At 45.4% G+C, this 22,811-nt stretch overlaps 1 protein-coding gene across 4 annotated transcripts in view; it reads right to left on the reverse strand.

Moving 5' to 3' along the window:
• Positions 1 to 1,381: 1,381 nt before the first annotated feature.
• TMEM26 (transmembrane protein 26) overlaps positions 1,382 to 22,811 on the reverse strand; it is a 76,032-nt gene continuing 54,602 nt past the window's right edge. Inside the window, exons 6-8 of one of the 4 annotated variants that reach the window (XR_009463036.1) lie at positions 10,551 to 10,596; positions 10,017 to 10,454; positions 1,382 to 2,133 (exon numbers count right to left, since the gene is read on the reverse strand). Coding sequence is in view for 3 of the 4 variants with exons in the window: in XM_006267425.4 (XP_006267487.1) it covers positions 16,328 to 16,743 (416 nt within the window). In the remaining variant the exon portion in view is untranslated. Of the gene's footprint in view, positions 10,455 to 10,550; positions 10,597 to 13,691; positions 16,744 to 22,811 lie in introns of those variants that run through there. The other 3 variants (XM_059729857.1, XM_059729856.1, XM_006267425.4) reach the window with 3 other exon arrangements.

Below are 22,811 nucleotides of genomic sequence, written 5' to 3' on the forward strand. Positions count from 1 at the left end.
ATGGCATGGATGTGAAAATTAAGCTGACACACAGCAAAGATGCCTTCTGTTTGATGGGCAACTCAGCGGCTGGCCAATGTAAACTAAAAATCACATACGCCTCACTTTTTGTGAAAAAAGTGAAGGTAGCCCTGGGCGTCCGACTGGGCCACATGGAGGCCTTGCTTACTACCAGAGCTAAATACCCTGTAGACCATGTGGGTATGAAAGTGTTTCACATTCCTGCTGGCAGCTGAGTTAGCAACCAGGAGAATCTGTTTCTGGGGCAGTTGCCCAAACTCATCATCATCGGGTTCATGGATAATGATGCCTTTAGCAGGAATTATGCTAAGAACCCCTTTAACTTTAAACATTACAATATTAAGTTTGTGGCCCTGTATGTCAATGGAGAACAAACCCTGACAAAGCCCCTACAACCAGATTTTGAGAACGGTAACTGCATGAGAGAATACATCCAGCTGGTACAGACAGCCAGTAAACATATGAAAGACTGGGCCCTGATAATCAACCGTGAGGCGTTTGATCTGGGGTACACCTTATTTGCCTTTGACCTGTCTCCTGACCAGGAGTGTGCTGATCATTATTCGCTGATTAAAACCGGGAACCTGAGAGCAGAAATACGCTTTGCTGCAGCTTTGCCCAACATGATTAACATGATTGTGTATGGGGTCTTTGACACCGTAATAGAAATAAATCAGAGGAGAAATGTTCTGTTTGACTACATGTGAAGATGGACACCTAACAGCTCATCAGGGTTTTGTCTTCAGACCCTTATGCCAAAGAAACTTTCTTAGATGTTTTCCCCTGTGACTGGCTTCCTAAGACTCGACTGTCTCAAAGGCCCCTGAGCTTGGTGGTCAACACGCACCCACATAATCAACCCGGAGAACACTGGTTGGCTGTTTACCTGGAGGATCGGAACTGCGGAGAATTTTTTGACTTGTATAGTCACCCCCCAAACAGCACTCTCTTTCCTCAAAGCATTATGTTGTTTTTAAACAAGAACGCTACCGACACTGTTTTTCAGATGAAACAGTTACAAGACCCCCAATCTGTCACCTGCAAATACCATTGTGTGTTTTTCCTACACCACTGTCGCAAGGGGCTATCATTTGAACAGATTTTAAAATTGTATTATTTCGACGATTTAGCACAAAATGATAGGGTGGTGATGCATTTTGTAAAAAGTAAATATAAAAATTTCTGTGTGGCTGGGCCTGCTCAAAACATGTTTCAACATGCCCATATATTTCTTGTTATGACTTTCACAAATTCTTTGTCTAAATAAAACACTCAGCTGATGTTTTGTAAATAAAGCTGTTGTTATTTAAATATGTGTGTGCATGTGTTTTCATTCAAAAAATCCTCTGTAGACAAAAACTTTACAGCAGTATAGTTTAATTCAAAGTGTAAAACTTTACATGGAGAGCCAATGGCTTTTAGAGACAGTTTTCTGCTTCTTAGGTGGTGTTGTTGGTGTTTCTTGGTTTGAGGCAGATACTTTCAGCCATTCCAGATGATCATGATTCACAATGTTGTCCATAACAGAAGAAGGTACGTTCAGCTTGGCCATGGCTTTCATAAAGATGTCCCAGCCTTTAGGCGGATGTTTAGTAGTCCCAGCGTGAGTCTGAAGGGTTCTCCGGACCAAGTTGAGCATGTTACTACCCTTGATGAGCATCCCTTTGTAGATGAAACCCCCTTGATCATCCCAAGAAGAAATATCCTTGTGCTGGCTCAGCTTAGTGAGCAGTACTTTAGCATTTTTTCTGTATTGGGCATGCATGTTATCCAATACTTCCTGAACGATTGTGTTGGGGTTTGTGGGAGTTTCTAGGGGTATCCAGCTTCTGGGGGGGGAGGGGTCTGTTGCAGCAGAAATAGGGTTAATTTCCGTGTCCAGATCACCCTGCTTTATGTAGGTCAGGTATTTCTGAAAGCATGGATGCATACATATCCTATTCTGCTAACCCCAGTCTTTGGAGAATATCCCTCATTTCATCATCCAATAAGCGGGTTGCCTTGGTTCTGATATTTTCCTGAGGTGGTGGGGGAGCCCTTACTTGTTCCAGTTCATGTTTGGGCACCAGGTACATTTTTTCTGCGTGCTCCATCACCGGCTAGCCAAAAGCCCTGTAATCAGAGGAAGAGCAAAACTATGTAACCTGGGCGGTACTCCAAGAGGTACCCCCTCTCCAATTGAAGGGATCAAAGCAGGTGCACAAGCAGTGTGGGAGGTGTAGGGACTCTCTTCCCCCTATGGAGCAGAGCCAGACCACCAATGGGGACTTAACCATATACCTTTTAATGAGAGAACAATACTGGGAACATAACCAGTATAAACCAGAGGGTATAGGGGACACTACAATGTCCTGAGGGGGCAGGATTCAACACAGGTTAGACACTTGCAATCATTGAAAAAAGACAGGGTTAACCAAAATGTAAAACACAAACAGCAGAACAAACAATACTGGTTGGTGAAATATAAAAGGCGCAAAATACAAAATGTCAAATGACAAGGAATATAGGGCCTAGGTACCTGGAGGGGGAAAAGACACAATGGCTCCTTTCCACTGCAAGAAGAATTTCCCCCTGTTAGCTCACTCACTCCAAGTCTCCACAGGCAAGACTTGAACTTGGATCTGCTACATAGTAGGCAGAAGCGTTACCACACAGCCGCCAGAGATGGTACTAGTCTAAATTGCTAGGGGTCTTGACCTTCCAGGATGCCTGGCCTCATGTCGAGTTGCCTGGCCTTTTGCTGGAGGAGCTGGAAGCAGGGCTGGGAACCTCTCAGGTCACTGCTCAGATCCTTGCTGGATCTGGGGAGCCTCTCCAGCTGGCTGCAGCCTCTCGTAGGCAATCCTGGATCCCAGTGGGGAGCCTCTTCTGCTGGCCGCATGCCGTGCTCCTGAGGGTCCAACTGCTGCCTGCAGGTCCCACTCCTTCAGGCTCTTCTAGGGCAAATTCTCCTGCCCTGCTGGCTCAGCTCTTCGGCAGCTCTTTGAATCTCCTTCCTTGTGGTCCCTCACTGGTCTCTTTAGAGTCAGCCGCGCTGCCCCTTTTATCCCCCTCCAAGTGACCCAAGAGGCCAATCAGGGGACATGGAGTGTGAGTCTCTGGGGCCTGATTGGTGAGGAAAGGGAATCCCAAGTCCTCCAATCATCTTTGGCCCTTTCAAAACCCCTGGGCCAAATCATTACCAGATTGGTGAGGAAAGGGAATCCCAAGTCCTCCAATCATCTTTTGCACTTTCAAAACCCCTGGGCTAAGTCACTGCCAGCTAGCCCATCACACTTAACAGATGTCTGATAAATCCTCCAGACTGTTTCACCAGCTGTTTCTTTTTTTTTAAGAGGCAATCTTTTGTTACTTAGGTTTTTTATGAGCCCACATCTCTTTCAGCATGTGAATTTGATGCGGTGTCAAAGGGATGTTTCCTTTTAAGGTGTTCAGAGCAATTTTTGAAATGGCCTTTACTAAATCATCAGAGGCCGAGCAGAGTATAGCTTTTCTCTGCTGTGGGGAGGGTTGAAGAAGCAGTTTTAAGACAACCAAATTTCTTTTTACGTAGTTAGACTTGTTCCCCTTCCACTGTCTTGAGAACTAAGAAGAGGCCGCTGCTACATCATCTCTTTTTATTCCCACCTGCTGTTTTTTTAAAAGTGTAAGCATCTGGTTGGTCAGGAGGAAAAAGCCCGGTTCTTAATCTAAAAGCATCCTGGGTAGAAGCATTTAAATCAACCACCAGATACCCGTAAGGTGTTTTAGTGGCATCCTCAAAAGCTTCTAGAAAGAACTGGGCCTTACCCGGGTACATCTGTCGAGCCAAGGGCACTCTCTGTAGCATATCCCTGGGGTTTTTAAATAAAACCATGTATTTTGTGTTAAGGGCAATGGTGCAGCTCCTTTTCCCTTGACAGAAAACATTTTGAACCATATACATAATGCTAAGATTCCGATGGTGCACGTACTTGGTAAAGGCTTTCTCAATTTCACCTCTGTCGCAGGCAGAGTCCATCAAATTATCTACCGCAACCATATTTATTTTATTAGGAGGAAACAAACAGTTGTCATTGAGACTGTCCGGTAGATCTTCCACAAACCTGATAAAAGGATATTTACAAAGCAGTTCTTTATACAAAGGCTGCCAACAGCTATAGCAGCACACGATATTCTCAGGCATAACAGACAACATTCTTTCAGCGTGATCCAAAAGGTTTTTTATAAAGTAACTTTTACCACAGTTGCTAGGGCCTGCCAAAACCACAAAAAAGGGGTGCTTCCATCACATATCCATCTTTAAAAACTATAGGGGAGGCTGTTAAAGTTTTCTGTGAGGATCCTTTTGTCATAAATGACTTTCTGCATTTTTCTCAAGGTTTTGGTTTCTATCATCCACTTGCTTTTGTTCCTGATGATAGAGCGCTGTTGTATCACAATTTTTTAGGGATGTCCCCAGCGGGGTTTGCCTCATAATTTAGAACAAGATCTCTCAAGGTTTCAAAGTTGACTTTTTCACTGTTGGCCACATTCAGGGTAATCCCTTTGACCTTCAAGCAAACCTTTCCCCCGGGCAACTTTTACCCATAGGTTTTCGGACCAGCGAACACAAACTCTAAATAATCACCTAGTGTGGGGTTCCAATCTCCCTTGCGGCTCACAAATATCACAGAATCTGTGTCATGGTACAGACACTGGTCTTGCAAGCTGTCTAATAGCTCATGCAACTCTAAGCGTGTATAAGAGGTGGTGAAACAGGCTATAAAGATGTTTGTGTTACCAGAGACCGTGTTATGCTCTTTGGCATGTTTCCAAGACACACAGGCTGCCTCATCATTAATAAAGTCACAAGATTAAATTTCATAGGTGGGAGAAAAGAGGTAGCCAAAGAGTTCTTTGGGGTCTCTAACGATGCTGGTGTTGGGCAAGTTGGTTCTCTGACCAAATTTACCCCACAAAGAATTTAGAAGCAATTTTGCTATTTGGCGCTTTGCAGGGTTGGGTTTGATATGCTCTCAGTGTAAGGTCATGCCTTCTTTTTGCAAGAAATTGGCCACATATCTCTCTTGTTTTTCTTGCTCAGTACAGCAAGCGGGGTATCCTGAGGCTTCCTGCTTCTGTCGGAGGTGCATTTTTATGTACCATGAAAAAAGGGTGCTAGGCCTTTTGGCAAAATGCCAGACTTCATAGATTTGAGCTACTCTATACCCCTTCGTTATAGCTTTATTCAGTTCTGGTGTGCACCACGTGCCCAGGAGGGCCCTCTCTTCATCAGTGTGGTCACACTTATGCTTTCTTGTTTCTGCAGAGAGGCAGCACAGTGTGAACATAAATTTCCTGTTCACCCTGGTGGGTAGCACAGGGAAAAAAAAGTTTTTTTGGTGTGTACAGTTTCACCCTGACTATTCCAAAATAGCTTGACAAGGGTTAGAAATTGTCATGAATGATTTCAGGGTGTCCAGTTGGGTGTTCCTTCATTTTGTTTATAAAGGGGTAAAGACTGGTAAAATCGTAATAGTCTATTTGTTCGCCGGGTTTAGTTTGGTAATATAGACAGATGGCATTAGTTCTCCCCCCAAAAAGAGCATCTCTAGGCACCAGTGGAGAAGGCAGCAGGGTTTTGTTTAAAAAAATCTACCAGATCCCCATCTGTTTCTAACAGAGCCTTCCACTCATGCTCCCAACTGGTCCTAACGGTAAACCACTCTCTCTTGAGATAATTGGTCTTGTGCAATTCCTGATAATTCAGAAACCCAAAGGTGGTCCCTGTCAACGGGTTCTGGTCTTTCTCATTGTAGCAAGTGATGCAACCGTGGAAAAAATCTGTTAAATTCAAATGCCGTAGGTTCCCCATCAATGTTGACATAGCCGTCTAAAAAATAGGGGCCTACTTGAAATTCCCCACCCTGTAAGGCATGTCGAATTTGAATATTTTCTTTCTCTGAAATGTACATTAGCCACTGGATAGATGGGGTTGAAAATCTCTTTTTCTATCTGTGATAGTTGTCTGTGGGGAGAAATGCTATGGTCTGCAGTTCCAAAAACATAAACCTGTACATGGCCATGCAGATGGAGGCCAGCATGATGTATTGGAAAGGATCTATGCAGCGTACTACGTTTTGGAGTTCACCATCTACTTTCACTTGGTTTACCCACCATGTCATTTTCATAATCTCATCCCTGTAGAGGCAGCAGGCCTCTTTCAAAATGTTTACATCCTGCTGGCAATAATAGGCCAGCTCCTTTTGCATGCCAAAGGTCTTGTCGCGGTTATTCTGATACCATTCTAAAAACTGTCCTTTCTCACCGGACATCATATTTTCAATGCCGTAGTACTCCACCTTTGGGAGAGGCCCCACATAATTTTGGTTTTCTGCCATGTTAAAAAAATGTGGGAAATAACCTTTCATCCTTCAAACTCCATCACCTGTGGAAGTCTGCTAAGTTTCATTGGCAAACAGTTTAAAGAATCAATAAAACAAATGCCTAGCCTGGTCACTTCAATGCACATGAGTTTACCACCCTGAATGCTTAGTTTAATGCCCATTTTTTCCTTCAATAACTGGCTGGTAATGAAGTAACCATCATAGCCTTTGGCATTGTGAGCTATAAAGGTGTAGTCCTTGAACTTTTTATCTATAAAGACATTAATAAAATCAGACAGACACTCTTCACCCTTAAACTCCCAAGTGCTTTCTGGCTTTTTGGGCTTAGCTTTACAAGCCTTTTGGGGGGTTTTGCCTGTGGCTTTCTGAGGTTTTTTTCCCCTGTCTTTAGCTGTCCGTAATTTTCCTATAACACTGTTTGCACTGCCGCCCTTTGCACTCATGCTTTTTGTCCATGTAAGATTTACACTCATCACACAGAGTTTTAGTCAGACATTCAATCCAATTTTTAGAGGCCAGGGCCACACGCCTTTCTAAGCACTCTTTGGAATGACAGAACAGCTTACAATTAGGGCACCTTTGTGTCCTGCTCAAGTTTTCAGCACAGTTTGGGCTCAGGCAAAGACGATGTCCCAGGAGAGAATGGGAGGAAGGACCCCAAATAAGAAAAGAAAGTTATGGGGAACAGAGTAAATGAGAGGAAGAGGGGACAAATGGAAAAAGTAAAATAAGAAAAAAACACTTACCTGCAGCAGGAGCCGCGGCGTGGCAGGAGCAGGAAGAGAAACCCATGCAGCTCGTCAGCTGAGACCGGCCGGTGACGTCACCAGCAATCACTGGCCGGCAAGAATAAAAATGGTGGATGACGGAAGGAAGGGAGAGAGAATGGACTGGAGGAGCGTGTGGATGAGTGACACACGCCGAGAATCTCCCAGGAAGAGTGGAGCTGTGGACAAGGAGTCAGTGGAGGCTCCTGAGGAGGGGTGTGTCGGCAGCGGTGGAGAACGTGACAATAACAGCAAAGACATGCCAGAAGCAGCCTCTGTAGGCTGCAAAGATGGCAGCAACAAAGGTGGTAGGGAAGAGCCTACAAAGACCCACAGTATAACAGGTGGGAGTAGTGGGAATGACGGGGAGGAGGAGGAAGTAACCCCATGAGGAGAGCCTCAGAAGGAGCAACAGGAAGGGCGACAGAAGAGCTGAGCACTTACCCTGAACCCAGAAGGTGGTCAGCCACGTTCAGTCAGACCATGACACACCCAGGCAGGGTCACTCCAGAAAGGAGAGAAGTGGGGAAGCACGGGGTTGGTGGAAAGAGTTGCAAAAGGTAAAGGACTACCTTAAGAGGAGACCACGGGAGTATGACCCAAGCAGGGGTCATACCCCAGGTAGACTCCAGGGAACAAGGCTCCTGGTACCTAAATGAAAGGGGCAGAACAGGGGGATTCCTAGGCTCTTAGCCAGGCAACAGGTGAGTTATCTTATGGTTTTCTTTTGTGGTTTTGTCTTTTATGTTTCCCCGTGTGAAGGGGTTGAGAGAGAGAGAGAATGGGCTTAGGCAAACTGAGTGCTTGGGGCAGGGATCATAGGGCTCTACATTGTGATTTAATCCATGGGACAGGGGTAAGTGTTAACGAAGCCCAGGTTCTACGGTCAGGACCTCCAAGTGTAAAAAAGCCTAGGATGGGAAGCAACTGAAAGGCCCTCAGTTACAACAGGAGGAGAGGGACTTGGCCAAGAAAACAGATCCAACCAGCAAGGTGGCATAAGGATGGGGTGTAGGGGTGGTGGAGCCCCATAAGTGACAGCTGGGCAGACTGTGTGCCACAGAAAGACCCTGAGGAGTCAGCCCCCCACTGGGAACATTCAAAGTCATGGCAGGAAAGATAGGGGCAAATTACTTTGGCAGTGAACAACTACTTGGCTAGTTACGGGAGTCTGCAAGGCGAACACCCCCCATCATGTGGAGCAAGGTGGCACGTGACTGGGTGTTTGAGGTCCAATGATCACAGATGACATCGGAACCTACATGTGTGGCTATAGCTGTACAATGTCTGACAAAGATTGTAATAATTTCTCATGCCAAACACCTTTTTCACATCCCAAATACCATAATAATGTTCACCATGCAGCAGAAGAAAACAGGTGTTGGGGTATCTGGGTGTGTCCTGTGTTTTAAATAAACTCCACCCAAGTTTTTCCTTATGCATCACTATGTGAATGTTAACCTGTTCAAGGTCTTCAAACAAAGGTACTTGATAGAACATAACCTTTTGATTTATAGACATGCCTACTTTCCTACGCAGTTCTTTGGCACCATCTAGCAGTTCGACATCTCTGGCCCCTCTACATTTTGTAACAGCCAATAGACTGCCTGCAAAGCACAGGTTAGTATCATAGGTATTCAAGTCAATTAAATACTTCCTCTTTTTAGCAATGATCTGGAATAGGGGATAGAGCTTATAACTCTATGGCTCCCACCTCCCCGGCCTCTCACAATGACCACAACCAGCTAAAATGTCGAATCGAGTAATATTTCTCTCTGGCTTATTAACAGATTGTTGAACCACTCTAAAAACAGCTCTGGGGTCATCTTATTTAAATTAATAACTCAAGAGTATAAACAGTTTGCCATGCTATCTGCCTGAATACATAACTGGTCATAGTCATTGCCTGTGAATCTCTGGTGGAGTTCTGCTACAATTTCTTCTACCCCTTGGCTTATGGCTTCGTATGCCACGTGTAATGGCACATGATCCAGATTCACAAAATGGAACTCCTCAGTGTACCTCATGCCTCCAAACCTGGCTACAGGCCACTCTTGCCTTCTCACCCACACCATATGTACATCTGGTAAAACATCCTCTGCTGACTCAGGAGACCAGGGAGTGCTTGAGGGTCCTCTAAACTGCCTTCTACACCAGATTTGTTATCCCAACTCTCTGACCCTTCAGGTCTTGGTGGTGAGGGAGGCCTGGGAGGCCTGGGAACATTTGAGGGGCCCTCTAAAGGGCTTCCTAAATCATAGTCACCATCTCCCCTCTCTGGATCTGTGGGTCCTGGTGAAAGGTCAGGTCTGGGAGGCTGGGGTACATTTGAGGCACCCTCGAAAGGCTTTCTAAATCATATTCTTCACCCCCTCTCTCAGGGTCCGTGGGTTCTGGTGAAGGGTCAGGCCTGGGAGGAGGGGAAGCATTTGAGTGGCCTTCTAAAGTGCCAGTACTAGGGGATCTCTTATTTTTTGTCAACCATTGTTTAGCCTTCCCTACACTTCTCTTGAACTAGGCCCTTATTTTTTTCCCTGTGAGCCACTTGCTCATTGGCCACTCATTCTTACCCCCATATTTACCATGACTCCCCCTCTTATGATACAAGCCATGACTGTTGTCCACGTTACACAGACTACCTCCTCTCTGAGTAAAATTTACCCATTTGCTCTGGTAGTAATCATCTTTCAAAGTGCTCCGCACACTCTTTCTGAAATGTATACGCCTGCCAACACCACTTCAAACCCCCCTCTTTTTTCACAATAATCATGATATTTCAAAAAAGGAGAAAGACTCTCCTCTTTCTCTAAATTGTGTGATCAATCAGTCCTGGGTTTCTTATTCACAATGTCCAGATCACCTGTTTTGGGGGTGTGAATCCTTGTCTTTTTACATATGGCCTTCTCAGAGGTATGTGGCTTGTTTTCCTCTGAGGAACCATACCCTTCTGTTCTGTCCCGGTGGTCTTCTGATCCTTGGGTATTATAATCTGCAGGCTGAGCATTTCTGGGTTTTTTTGCTTGTGTTTTCAGAGGTCTCTGTCCAGGCCCCTACTCTTCTTTGGGAGTGGTGCGTGTCATCACATAGGAAATATAAAATTTACACCTCAGCATTGAGAATTCACTTTCCTCACACACACTACAAATTTAAAATTTGCTTAACCCCTACACACAGCTTCTCCTCCCACAAGAAACACATAAAATTTCAAAAGCTGATTTCAGAAAAATTACCTTTTACTACTGGATAAAAACATGACTGTATGTGTTTGTTCTGCTTTTCTATTTTAGAAGAAGAGGTTCTATTTGAAAACAAACAGGTACAAACAGTTTTTATAATTTAATGTGATTATATTAAGACAGCCACAAATAACCCACCATTTAAAAATAATTTTTACCTTGCTGTGGTAAAATTGCATGTGGCTTCCCCACTTGATAAGCTCTCTGTAATACAAATGAAATGATACAATAAGTAAGTCCTCTGTATTAAAATATTAAATAATACATTAAGGAAAATAGTGTATGTATAAAGTAAAATATAACTGTTTTAAAATAGACAATTCCACCCTTTAGTCTTAAAATATGTGAAGATCTGGACACACAGGTCAGCTTTTTTTTTGTTTTTGTTTTAATCTGGTTTATCTTTACTATACACACCTGCCACCCCATACCATACACAATCGGTGAGAATATTTTTATTTTAAATTCAGTCTTTATTTCCAACAAAAACTTTTATAATATTTAATTATTTATTTTATTAAACCTTCTTATAAGAAATGCTTTTTTATCATTTCCTGTGACCATTAAGCCTTGTTGGCCTTATCTTTACAGCAGGCCTTTTGGTAACAGATAACTCCTTTAGTCTTAAAATATGAAGAGCTCTGAACACAATGGTCATGGTTTGTTTGTTTTTTTGTGTGGTCTGGTTTCTCTTTATAACACACACAACCCACCACCCCCATACCAAACAAAAGCTGTAAGAATATATATTTTTAAATTCAGTCTTTTTTTCCATCAAAAACTTTTACAATATTTACTAGTTTATTTTGTTACCCCTTCTCCTAAGAAGGGTTTTTTTTATCATTTCTAGTGACCATTAAGTCTCATTGGTTTTATCTTTACAAAAAAAGTATATGTATGTGATTAGAGATCCAAGACACTAAACCAAATGCTAATCTACATTAGATGTAGAAAACTGTTGATGTGCTTTACAACCTCATAGCTACCAGCCTTCCACCAAGATCAGCAAAAGATATAAACCCCTCCATTTTAAACTGTTTTTGCTAAGCCCTTTTCTTAAGTAGGGTTTTATAATCTCTAGTACCAATTAAGCATTCAATATAGGGTATGAGTGTTTTATCTTCCTCAGTGATCAAATCATGAAGGGCAGCATTAGGATCTCCTGAAGAATACACAGCGTTTAGAAGCTCTCTAACCTGAATTAAATGTTTCCCAATAATTCTGAGAATGTTCCTGGCAAACCCAATGGCTATAACAGCATTGAAAATGCTATCAAGACATGTTTCCTGGCAAAGTTAATGAATTATTTGATTTATGTCTTCATCTAACCAATTCACACATTTGTGGGCTTCTTGACTCACTAGGTCAAATGTGTATCCACAGCATAAGTCAAAAAGTCTCTTCCTCAAGCAGTATTTCATTATGCCATAAAAGGAAACATGAACAAGAGACTTCATGAATACTTTACGTTCACGACTTGTAACAGCATCTGTTGATTCAATGCTTAATTGTCTTCTGAACTCTTCAGCCTCATCTGGTCTTTGTTCTCTGCAGAAGCATATGCTTCCTTCTGGTGTACTGGTGAGTAGGTTTTCTGGAGTCATTAAAAAGTCTTCATCTAACTGCAAAGGCGTTCAAATAAGAGTTAGCTGCTGTTTAATCAGTCCTTAGCTACTTCCAAACTCACAGGTGCCATGAAGTGAACCCACACCACTATCCTTAAAATCCAAGTGCCATCACAACCATGCTCCAAGTCTCTTACTGGTCTCTCCTCTGCAATGACCTCTACTTCACATGCAGGCTCTGGCACCATCTTCCAAATTCTCAACGTCTGCTTCGGGGCCTGGGCCTCCTCCATTTGCCTGTTTATTGGGTCTTCCCAAATAGGGTCATGCATTTCAAAGAGTCTTTGGACTAGGAGCCTGGCCTCCTCCTCAAAACTATTTCTACAGTAATGCTTTCTATGAGACCGTCTTGGGGTTGTAGTGAGTGGGCCTACAGGTGTTGTGAAAGAATCCATATCTGCCTCTGCTTGCCTTAGCATGGTCTCAGATAAACAGAGGGGTCATTTGGGAAAGCAGATAGACCTGGTGGGGCTTGCAGCCTAAATCCCACCCCCTCTACTTGTTCCAATTGGTTTAGCATCATTCTTGGGAGGTCTGAGGCCTCTGAAATCCCAGCCAATTGGTTGGGGGTGGTGGGGTGGGTTGTTAGAGGGGTCACACCACCACCCTGCCACCCCATAGGCCATTCTTGTGCTCTGATCGGGGCTAGAGCAGTCTGGGACCTGATAGGTCATAACTGTACCACGTGGTCTAGGGCGGTTCTTGCAGCATTAGGGGTTGGGCTTTGGGGGTCTGCATGGGCTGTCCTTCTGATGTCATGGACCATGTGGTGGTGGTGTCACACACCATGTGACTGGGGGTGGGGGCGAAGTTGCTGATGTCATGCACCACATGACTGGGGTCAGGGGGCGAGGCTGGTGACACCACGCACCATACAAGGGAAAGGGGTGGGGCTAAGGGGGCAGGACTTCCGGTCCCACCCACCTGTCACATTTGCACTGAAGGGTGGTGAGCCCATATACTACTGCTGCTTGTTGATTAAAATTAATTTACCCTTTTGGTAAGGTAATAGTTCATCTTGGCAGATTTAATATGCTAGGCTAAGTATCTTAGATAATGAGAAGAATATGATGTGGAAAGAATTGTTGTTTTGCATTCAGGGTCTCTGATTTGAAGTGTATCCTGACACTCTGTCAAAGTCTACTCTTATCACTATTTAAACTAACTGATTTAGTGGTACTTTGTTAAGGGGGCATATTGTTTTTAAGATTATTTTCCAATTTTGCCATAACCATGCTGTGTTCCTAACAATGTTAGAAGTTTTTAAAGATTTTCTAAAAGTCCTTTAAATATCAGGATTATTTTCTCTAAATCTCTCAGGGTCTTCAAAATAAAAAGATTTCATTTCAGCCAATTTAGAATGACCGAAATACATTTAAAAATAAGAGAGAAAATGATCAAGTTGGCAACTTCAGTGACAGTCAGAAACTATGGAGAGGAGAGTGGTAAAATAACCTATGTGGAGTGGAACAGAATTCACTGCTATTGATTTGGATTTACTTTGGGCTGGATTTACTTTGGACTGAGTGAGATCAGAATCTGGGCTAAGTAATTAACATACCATTGGTGAAAACGGTGATGTGGTGATGTGGTGATGTAATCAATGGGAACATTAATTAAATCAGCATGTGGTGATGTAATTAATGGGAACATATAACAGTCAGGTCTCATATAATAAGTTGGCAGCTATGCCTGAGGTAACTGCCTTTTATTTGCAAAAAAACACTTGGAATCTTTTAAGTAATCGCATATTTTTTTCCATTTCCACATGGCTCCAGAAAGTACAGTACACTACAAATGCAAATAGAAACAAGGTAAAATCAGACTTCAGTATGTTCAACAGTCACAATTTTTCTAGAAGTTTAGGGGCTACAAACTCCTGAGCAAATGTCAAAACAAAAAGGAATACATTTCAGCTGCAGAAGGAACAGGAAGTAAGAATTGTAATGAAGATTAATACCAAATAGCATATAAAGCAACTAAAATAAATATCTGTAAATAGAAGAGGAAACACTGTAATATAATTCTGCTGACTCGGGGGAGAGTAGTTCCTTGGGTGAATTTGCTAACCATTTCCCATTCTCAGAAGCTTCTTTTCCAGATCTGAAAGGCAGTAAATATGGCTCCAACTGTTCTTGAGATATGTCACAGAGACTGGTGTATTTTGAAGAAAATACTTTCTCTCTCTTCCATGCTGCAAAAATCGGAAAGGCTTATACTACAATGCAATTCTCTGCTCCCAGCTGGGTGATTTAGATAGAAATCAATTGATTCATAAAGGCTGCTGGAAACATAACTCATTTGTATAGTAAAAACATTTGAGAGGGTAGGTATAATGTTCCTGCAAATAAAATCTTCTGCCATGACTAAATGGACACAAACTAGTAGAATTTTTAGTCTGCTTCTCCATAGCTCCTTACTGAACTATTTGTGACTCCAGGTGACCAGTCTGCTGTCCTCTGGGATGTGTTGTGACCACACTTGAGGTTTCACAGGGGATAGACTTCTCATCCTTAAGCGTCTTGTTAATTTATCTGCTTGTCTTACCATGAGGAAGACACACGTTTAGCCTATACCAAAGCTAGTATGAGAGGTGAACCTATAAGCCAAGAAAATTCAGCAGTGCTGGGATCCAGTCAGAGGCCAATCTCTGTGACTGGTTCTGCCCCCAGTGAAGATAATGCAAGTTTTCCCAATGTGCAAAAGAAGGGAGACTGAAAATCAGAGATTAATACTGCTATCAAATCCTTCTGATGGTGGATACAGAGACCACTTACTAAGCCAACAGCTTCTGTTGCACTTTGTCACTAAGATCAGCCTTTAAGTAGATTGTGGGGTAAAAACAATTCATGCAGCCTTTTTGTTGTGAATCTGTGAGAATATTATAGTAAGATTATCACATTGCAGATTAATGAACAAATGCATTTAACACTGTTTTACATGGTAATTAATATATTGATGAAGTGGAGAAAATTAAAAATAAATGTGAATAGCCCAGCATTAAGTCCAAAAGAAAAACTGTGCTGCAGCCTCAAAACCTGATTCTAAATTTACCACAGTGCGGGGTTTTAGAGAGAACAGCTGGTTAGCAGCCATGCTGTAGTGTTTTACATTTAGATCTGAATTAAAAACCCAAACTAAGTTGCCTCCTAGTATCCATATGGCCACATCACAAAATCTCTGCAAATAATGACTGGCACATTTTCTTTAAAAAGAAGTCCAAAATTAAAAGAGCAGGAAATGGTAAGAATTATTACTGTGACTTTTAAAATCTGTAACTCCTGTATTTGAATGCCAGACAGCCTTTGGACTAGGTAAAAGGTACTTTAGGTGCTTTATAAAGTGAAAAACGAAAGCCAGTCTTCCATTGCATTCAGTGTGACTACATGCTTGAGTAAAGGCAAAAAATAGTGAAAAAAGAGCAATTTAAAACATTGGTTTAATTTCAAACACTGTGAAATAGAAGTTTTTCAAGCTTTTTTTTCTTGATTTTAACTTTTTGGCTAGGTCTAGTTGTAACTGAAAGACAAATTCCTTTGCAGAGGATGCCTACATGACAGAAATACAGAAACAGCCTTCATTTAGAGAGCTACAGGGCTAAATTAAAAAATCTCCAGATTTGGAATCAAAGAAGCATTAGGAACACTCATTTTGAGAAAGGGTTTTCCTGGTCTTGAATGTTACTCTGTAGAGTTGCATAGTTTTCATGGAACCCATTGAAGTATGAGGTAACTTTAAAGAAATTGTTTTTGCATTCCCTGAATGTACAACATGTAAATGTCATAGTGACCACAGAAATGCATTATTTCTGTTCACATGCACTTTTATGCATTGCTGAAATAACTTTTGTGATAGGCAAATATATCATTCACCATTCTGTATCTACAGATTGACGATAGAGGCAAAGTTAAACGTTTTTCAGTTTCAGGTAATTCTGTTGATCTTTGTCCTTAGACATAAATACACTTGAGTACATTAGCACAATGCCACCAAAGATGATAACAAGTTTGTTAATGTATCAAATGCAGCTTCATTTCTTTTATTTCTACAAACTACTGCTGCCTATTTCCATTGGATAAATATGATATAGATATGGTGGCAACTCACCAAAATCCAGTGAAAAAGTCAATGCTTTGGCAATATTGCTTCAACATCTTTCCTTGTTTTTCAGAGCCAAAAATCCATCTTACGGTGGAAGGGAGATGAGTCAGAACCATAAGGACTGAGGACCACTTGAGAACATAAACAGGCCAAGCCCTTTCAAAGAATCCAAGGGAAACATCATTTATTGTAGTGAATTATGGATGAATTCACTGACAATCTATTGGTATAGAAGAATCATCCAGAGCAATAGCAGTGTGCTCTCCCATATCAGTAGCACCGTCACTGGGTGGGGGACCAGTGTCTTTAAGCTCACCTGGGCAGCAGTTGACTCCTCCTTTCCAGGTGTTTGACTGATCCTGGAGGGAAGTACGGAAGTCTAACAATAACACTGTTAAACGGTACAGTTGTAATATCAAGATTAAGATATTCTTAGCCGTGAAAAACACCAGCATCTGATTGATTACTCCATAATAGCTCATCAGTATCAAACGTACAACAAAGAAGGGACCATCTTGTATGAAAACACTTATTCCAATGTTCCACAGGTCTGCACTGTGCTTGCAGAGCAGCAAATTGGGGATTCTCATAGATGACTTAGATGTTTTGCAGCCAATATGTTGTACTGTAAATAAAGACATTCTGTGTTACTATAATGATCTAAGTCCAATGAGCAGATCAAAGGTAGATTGGATGATTAATGTACTAAACTTTCAAATCTGGAGAAATGGATTTAAGAGAGTGCATCCAAGTCCCTGGTTTGATTCAACAAAACACTTTCTTAAGGACACATTCATCAAAATTAAGTATATGCTTAAGGAGTTGATGAGTTGGGCCTAAGAACAGGTTTTTATCTCCTGCCAGTTTTTTTTTCTACATCATAAAACCACCATAGAATCTACTATTCATAGAGTTAAAGGCTACAATGGATCATTAGATTGTGTAGTTAGACCTCCTATACAATAGACCTCTAGAAGCATCTCCCAGTGCCTGCACCTGATAACTCATATTTAAAGGCATCCTATCTTGATCTGAAGACATTAAGGAATTCACCACATTTGGGAATATGCTCCTATGGTTACTGGGGCTTCATTGTTAAAAGTCTGCCTGCTTTCAGTGGTGGAAAATGGCCTGTACAGTAGGTGTTAGAGGTCAGGTTTGATATATAGATTTCATAGATTTCATAGACATTAGGGCTGAAAAGGACCTTGGAAGATCATCAAGTCCAGCCCCTGCCTCAGGGGCGGGAAGTCAGCAGGGATCATAGGATCCCAGCAAGATAAATATCCAAATGTCTCTTGAAGGCATTCAAAGTAGGTGCTTGAACCACATCCAGTGGCAGTCTATTCCAGACCTCAGAGGCTCGGACAGTAAAGACGTTCTGCCTTACATCCAGCCTGAAACGGTCATGGAGGAGTTTGTGACCATTTGACCTTGTCATCCCTTGGGGCACTCTGGCAAACAAACCTTCCTCCGATCCTGGTGAGCACCACTTATAAACTTATAGGCAGCCACCAGATCACCCCTGAGCCTGCGATTTTCCAGGCTGAAGAATCCCATAGCTCTCAGCCTCTCATCATAAGGTTTGTTTTCCTGTGTGTGACTCTCCTTTGGACTCTCTCAAGCTTCTCCACATCCTATTTGAATTGTGGAGCCCAAAACTGGATACAATACTCCAGCTGTGGTCTCACCAAGGCCGAGTACAATGGAAGAATGATGTCCTGAGATTTGCTTGAGAAGTATCTATGGATGCAAGCCAGCATTTTGCTCGCTTTACTAGCTGCAGCATCACATTGATTGCTCATCTGCATCTTGTGGTCAATCATGACCAGCAGCGGGAAGGTCAATCTCGGGTCAATCTTGGGAACCAGCAGTGGGAAGGAGAAGAGCCAGGCACACGTGTGTCCCGCACGCATGTGTATCCCCCTTAACCAACTGACTGACTGGAGGTGGCAGCGGCAGCAGCAGCAGCAGAGGAATCGGCAGCGGGGGCAGCAACAGCTGATCCCCCAAAGGTAAGTGGGGCAGAGGGACCCGGCGCAGCTGAGCCAGATCCGGAGGGGAAGCCCCCCGGGTCCCATATAGCTGAGCCGGTAGGGAGCCGTGCTCCCGAGCCACGCAGCACGAACAGAGCGTGCAAACAGGGAGGGTAGGGAGGGGACTGTCCCCCCAGGCCAGAGAGCACCCCCGGGGCTAACCCTTGGGGAGCAGGCTCCGGCGGCAGCGGATCCCCCCAGCGGGGGAGCGTAGGGGGCGGAACTGCTGGCAGGCACTTCCGGGTAGACCGGGGCGCCTGATTGGCCGTTGGAGCAGGGGCGGGTAATTCAAACCATGGGCTTTAAAGCCGTGGGGTGACGTAGTTCCCAGCACTCGGGAACCAGCAGCGGGAAGGAGAGGAGCCAGGCACACGTGTGTCCCGCACGCACGTGTGCCCCCTTAACCAACTGACTGATCGGAGGCGGCGGCGGCAGCAGCAGCAGCAGCAGCAGCAGCAGCAGAGGAATCGGCAGCGGGGGCAGCAACAGCTGATCCCCCAAAGGTAAGTGAGGCGGAGGGACCCGGCGCAGCTGAGCCGGATCCAGAGGGGAAGCCCCCAGGGTCCCATATAGCTGAGCCGGTAGGGAGCCGCGCTCCCGAGCTGCGCAGCGCGAACAGAGCACGCAAACAGGCGCGCTCTGTGAGAGCATGCTGACGTTTGCGCAGGCGTTCATGCCGGCGGGTGGGCCAGGAGGGCCAGGAGTAAGACTCCTGTAGGGGTAGGGTGTAGACACCACACAGGTCTACAAACAGCAGCTCAGAATGGTGTCTACGAGGAGTGCTGCTAGGGCCTCTGCCCAGGGGGACAAGGCTAACCGCGGCTGGTCTGGGGCCTCCACCCAGACTGAGCCCATGGGCCCTGCTGTCCCCCTACCTCCTGGCCTGTGGGGGATTCCCAGCAGGGCTGGGGGGGGCAGAGATTGGGGGCCCCCACACCTGTCCGGCAGGTGCCCGTCTTGGGGCTCTGGAGGTGCAGGTGAGGGAGCTCCGGGAGGAGGTTAGCAGGCTGAGGGGGATAAGGGAGGCAGAGGATGAAATTGACAGATATTTCCTTTCCCTGCAGGACCAGGCACCGAAGGAAGAAGCAGCCCGGGGAATGCCCTCCGCAGCAGAGTGGCAGACGGTCACAGCCAGGACCGGAGCAGCTCGCAGAGAATCGGTACCAGCTTCTCCAGTTTGACTGGAGAACAGGTACGAGGCCCTGGAGATCCTGCAGGAGATGGAAGGGGAGGAGGAAACCCTTGGGCAGGAAGAAACACCACATTCTTCACACTCCAAACAGATCAAGAGATCCAAGAGGACCCAGAGGAGGAGGCGAAGAGTGCTCGTCATAGGCGACTCCATCCTGAGAGGCATGGAAGGGCCCATCTGCCGCCAGGACCCCTCAGCACGAGAGGTATGCTGCCTCCCTGGAGCAAAGGTTCGGGATGTGACGGAGGTAATCCAGGCCAGGATCAAGCCCACCAATTACTACCCCATGGTCCTAGTCCATGTGGGTACTAATGATGCGGCCAGGAGAACCCCCGATCACCTGATGGCGGACTACAGTGCTCTGGGCGGCGTGCTGAAGGAGTTCGGTGCACAGGTGGTATTCTCTTCCATCCTACCAGTGAACGGACATGGAAGACGGCATGAGAACTGCATCCGAGAGACCAACTGGCGGCTTCGGCAGTGGTGTCTCGAGGCAGGCTTCGGCTTCCTGGACAACGACCCGCACATCATGACGAGGGACATGCTCAGCTGGGATGGGCTTCACCTGTCCCCCAAAGGTAAGCGTGTGTTTTCTTCTAGGTTGGCGGATCTCCTCCGGCGGGCTTTAAATTAGGCTCGTCGGGAGGAGGGGAAGATGAGGGCAGGAGAAGCTGTGGACCACCAAACCATGTGGCACCCACAAGGACAGCCCAGCCTGAAGAAAGAGAGCATTGGGAACCTGAAAGCCATGGGGAGGCCAGCGCTACGGCACAGGTAAGAAATGAGAAGGTAAGAATCAAAGGGCCCCTTGGGACTCAGAGCGGGGGGGCAGCAAAGGCACCAGTCGAAGGGCTCAAGTGCCTATATACTAATGCTAGGAGCATGGGAAACAAGCAGGATGAACTAGCACTCCTGCTTGCACTAAACACCTATGACTTAGTGGGGCTAACGGAAACCTGATGGGATTCATCCCATGACTGGGCGGTACATATTGAGGGCTATAGATTGTACAGAAAGGACAGGGTGGGGAAGAAAGGGGGAGGGGTTGCGCTCTATGTCAGTGAGCAATATACATCAACCCTCATCAAGACGGAATCCGAGGATGAGGAAGTAGAAGGATTGTGGGTTAGGCTACATGGGGGGCAAGGAGAAAGGGATTTGGTGGTAGGGGTCTGCTACAGACCCCCACATCAAGGGGAAGAAAGAGATTCGGGACTCCTGAGGCAACTCTCGGAGACCATAAAAGCTAAAGAGGCGGTAGTCATGGGGGACCTAAACTACCCGGACATCTGCTGGGAGACGCAGACAGCAAAGTCCCACCGCTCACACAGGTTTCTAACCTGTATACAGGACCTCCACCTGACACAGGAGGTACATGGTCCCACTAGGGGGAATGCCATACTGGATCTGGTATTGGCAACGGGAGATGACATGGTAGCGGACCTCCAGATCGGTAGCCATCTGGGGAACAGTGATCACCTAATAATAGAATTCACCATAAGACGTCGAGTGGGTAAGGTAACTAGTAGGGTGAAAGTGCTAGACTTTAGGAAAGCTGATTTCAATGAACTCAGGCGATTAGTCAAGGACGCACTGCAGAGTAGATTTGAAGAAATGGAAGCCCAAGAAGGGTGGCTGTGCCTTAAGGAAACGATCCTTCGGGCACAAAGCAAGACGATCCCCGAGCGAGGCAAAGGAGGGAAAGAGGCCAGGAGGCTTCCCTGGCTGACCAGAGAAATCCAGGGCAGCCTAAGGGCCAAAAGGGGAGCACATAAAAAGTGGAAACAGGGAGAGATCACCAAAGACGAATATACCTCCTCTGCTCGTGCTTGTAGGGAGGCAGTTAGGTGGGCCAAAGCTACCATGGAGCTGAGGATGGCATCCCAAGTAAAGGACAACAAGAAATTGTTTTTTAGAGATATAGGGAGTAAAAGGAAGGCCCAGGGAGGAATAGGACCCCTGCTAAATGGGCAGAAACAATTGGTGACAGACAGGGGGGACAAGGCTGAACTCCTCAATGAGTTCTTTGCCTCAGTGTTCCTAAGCGAGGGGCATGACAAGTCTCTCACTGGGGTTGTAGAGAGGCAGCAGCAAGGCACCAGACTTCCATGCGTAGACCCTGAGATGGTGCAGAGTCACTTGGAAGAACTGGATGCCTTTAAGTCGGCAGGCCCAGATGAGCTCCATCCGAGGGTGCTGAAGGCACTGGCCGACATCATTGCAGAGCCACTGGCGGGAATATTTGAACGCTCGTGGCACACGGGCCAAGTCCCGGAGGACTGGAAAAGGGCCAACGTGGTCCCCATTTTCAAAAAGGGGAGGAAGGAGGACCCGGGCAACTATAGGCCAGTCAGTCTCACCTCCATCCTTGGCAAAGTCTTTGAAAAAATTATCAAGGCTCACATTTGTGAGAGCCCGGCAGGACAAATTATGCTGAGGGGAAATCAGCACGGGTTCATGGCAAGCAGATCGTGCCTGACCAATCTAGTTTCTTTTTATGACCAGGTTACGAAACGCCTGGACACAGGAGGAGGGGTGGATGTCGTATACTTAGACTTCAGGAAGGCCTTCGATACGGTATCCCACCCCATACTGGTGAACAAGTTAAGAGGCTGTGACTTGGATGACTACACAGTCCGGTGGGTGGCGAATTGGCTGGAGGGTCGCACCCAGAGAGTCATGGTGGATGGGTCGGTTTCGACCTGGAAGGGTGTGGGCAGTGGGGTCCCGCAGGGTTCGGTCCTTGGACTGATACTCTTTAATGTCTTCATCAGTGACTTTGATGAGGGAGTGAAGTGTACTCTGTCCAAGTTGCAGATGACACAAAGCTATGGGGAGATGTAGACACGCCGGAGGGCAGGGAACAGCTGCAAGCAGATCTGGACAGGTTGGACAAGTGGGCAGAAAACAACAGAATGCAGTTCAACAAGGAGAAATGCAAAGTGCTGCACCTAGGGAGGAAAAATGTCCAGCACACCTACAGCCTACGGAATGACCTGCTGGGTGGCACGGAAGTGGAAAGGGATCTTGGAGTCCTAGTGGACTCCAAGATGAACATGAGTCGGCAGTGTGACGAAGCCATCATAAAAGCCAATGACACTTTATCGTGCATCAGCAGATGCATGATGAATAGGTCCAAGGAGGTGATACTTCCCCTCTATCGGGCGCTGGTCAGACCGCAGTTGGAGTACTGCGTGCAATTCTGGGCGCCGCAATTCAAGAGGGATGCGGATAACCTGGAGAGGGTCCAGAGAAGGGCCACTCGTATGGTCAAGGGCCTGCAGACCAAGCCCTATGAGGAGAGACTAGAGAAACTGGACCTTTTCAGCCTCCGCAAGAGAAGGTTGAGAGGCGACCTTGTGGCCGCCTATAAGTTCATCACGGGGGCACAGAAGGGTGTTGGTGAGTATTTATTCACCAAGGCGCCCCCGGGGGTTACAAGAAATAATGGCCACAAGCTAGCAG

Source organism: Alligator mississippiensis, chromosome 6 (assembly GCF_030867095.1).
Source record: "Alligator mississippiensis isolate rAllMis1 chromosome 6, rAllMis1, whole genome shotgun sequence".
Lineage (NCBI taxonomy): Eukaryota > Metazoa > Chordata > Crocodylia > Alligatoridae > Alligator > Alligator mississippiensis.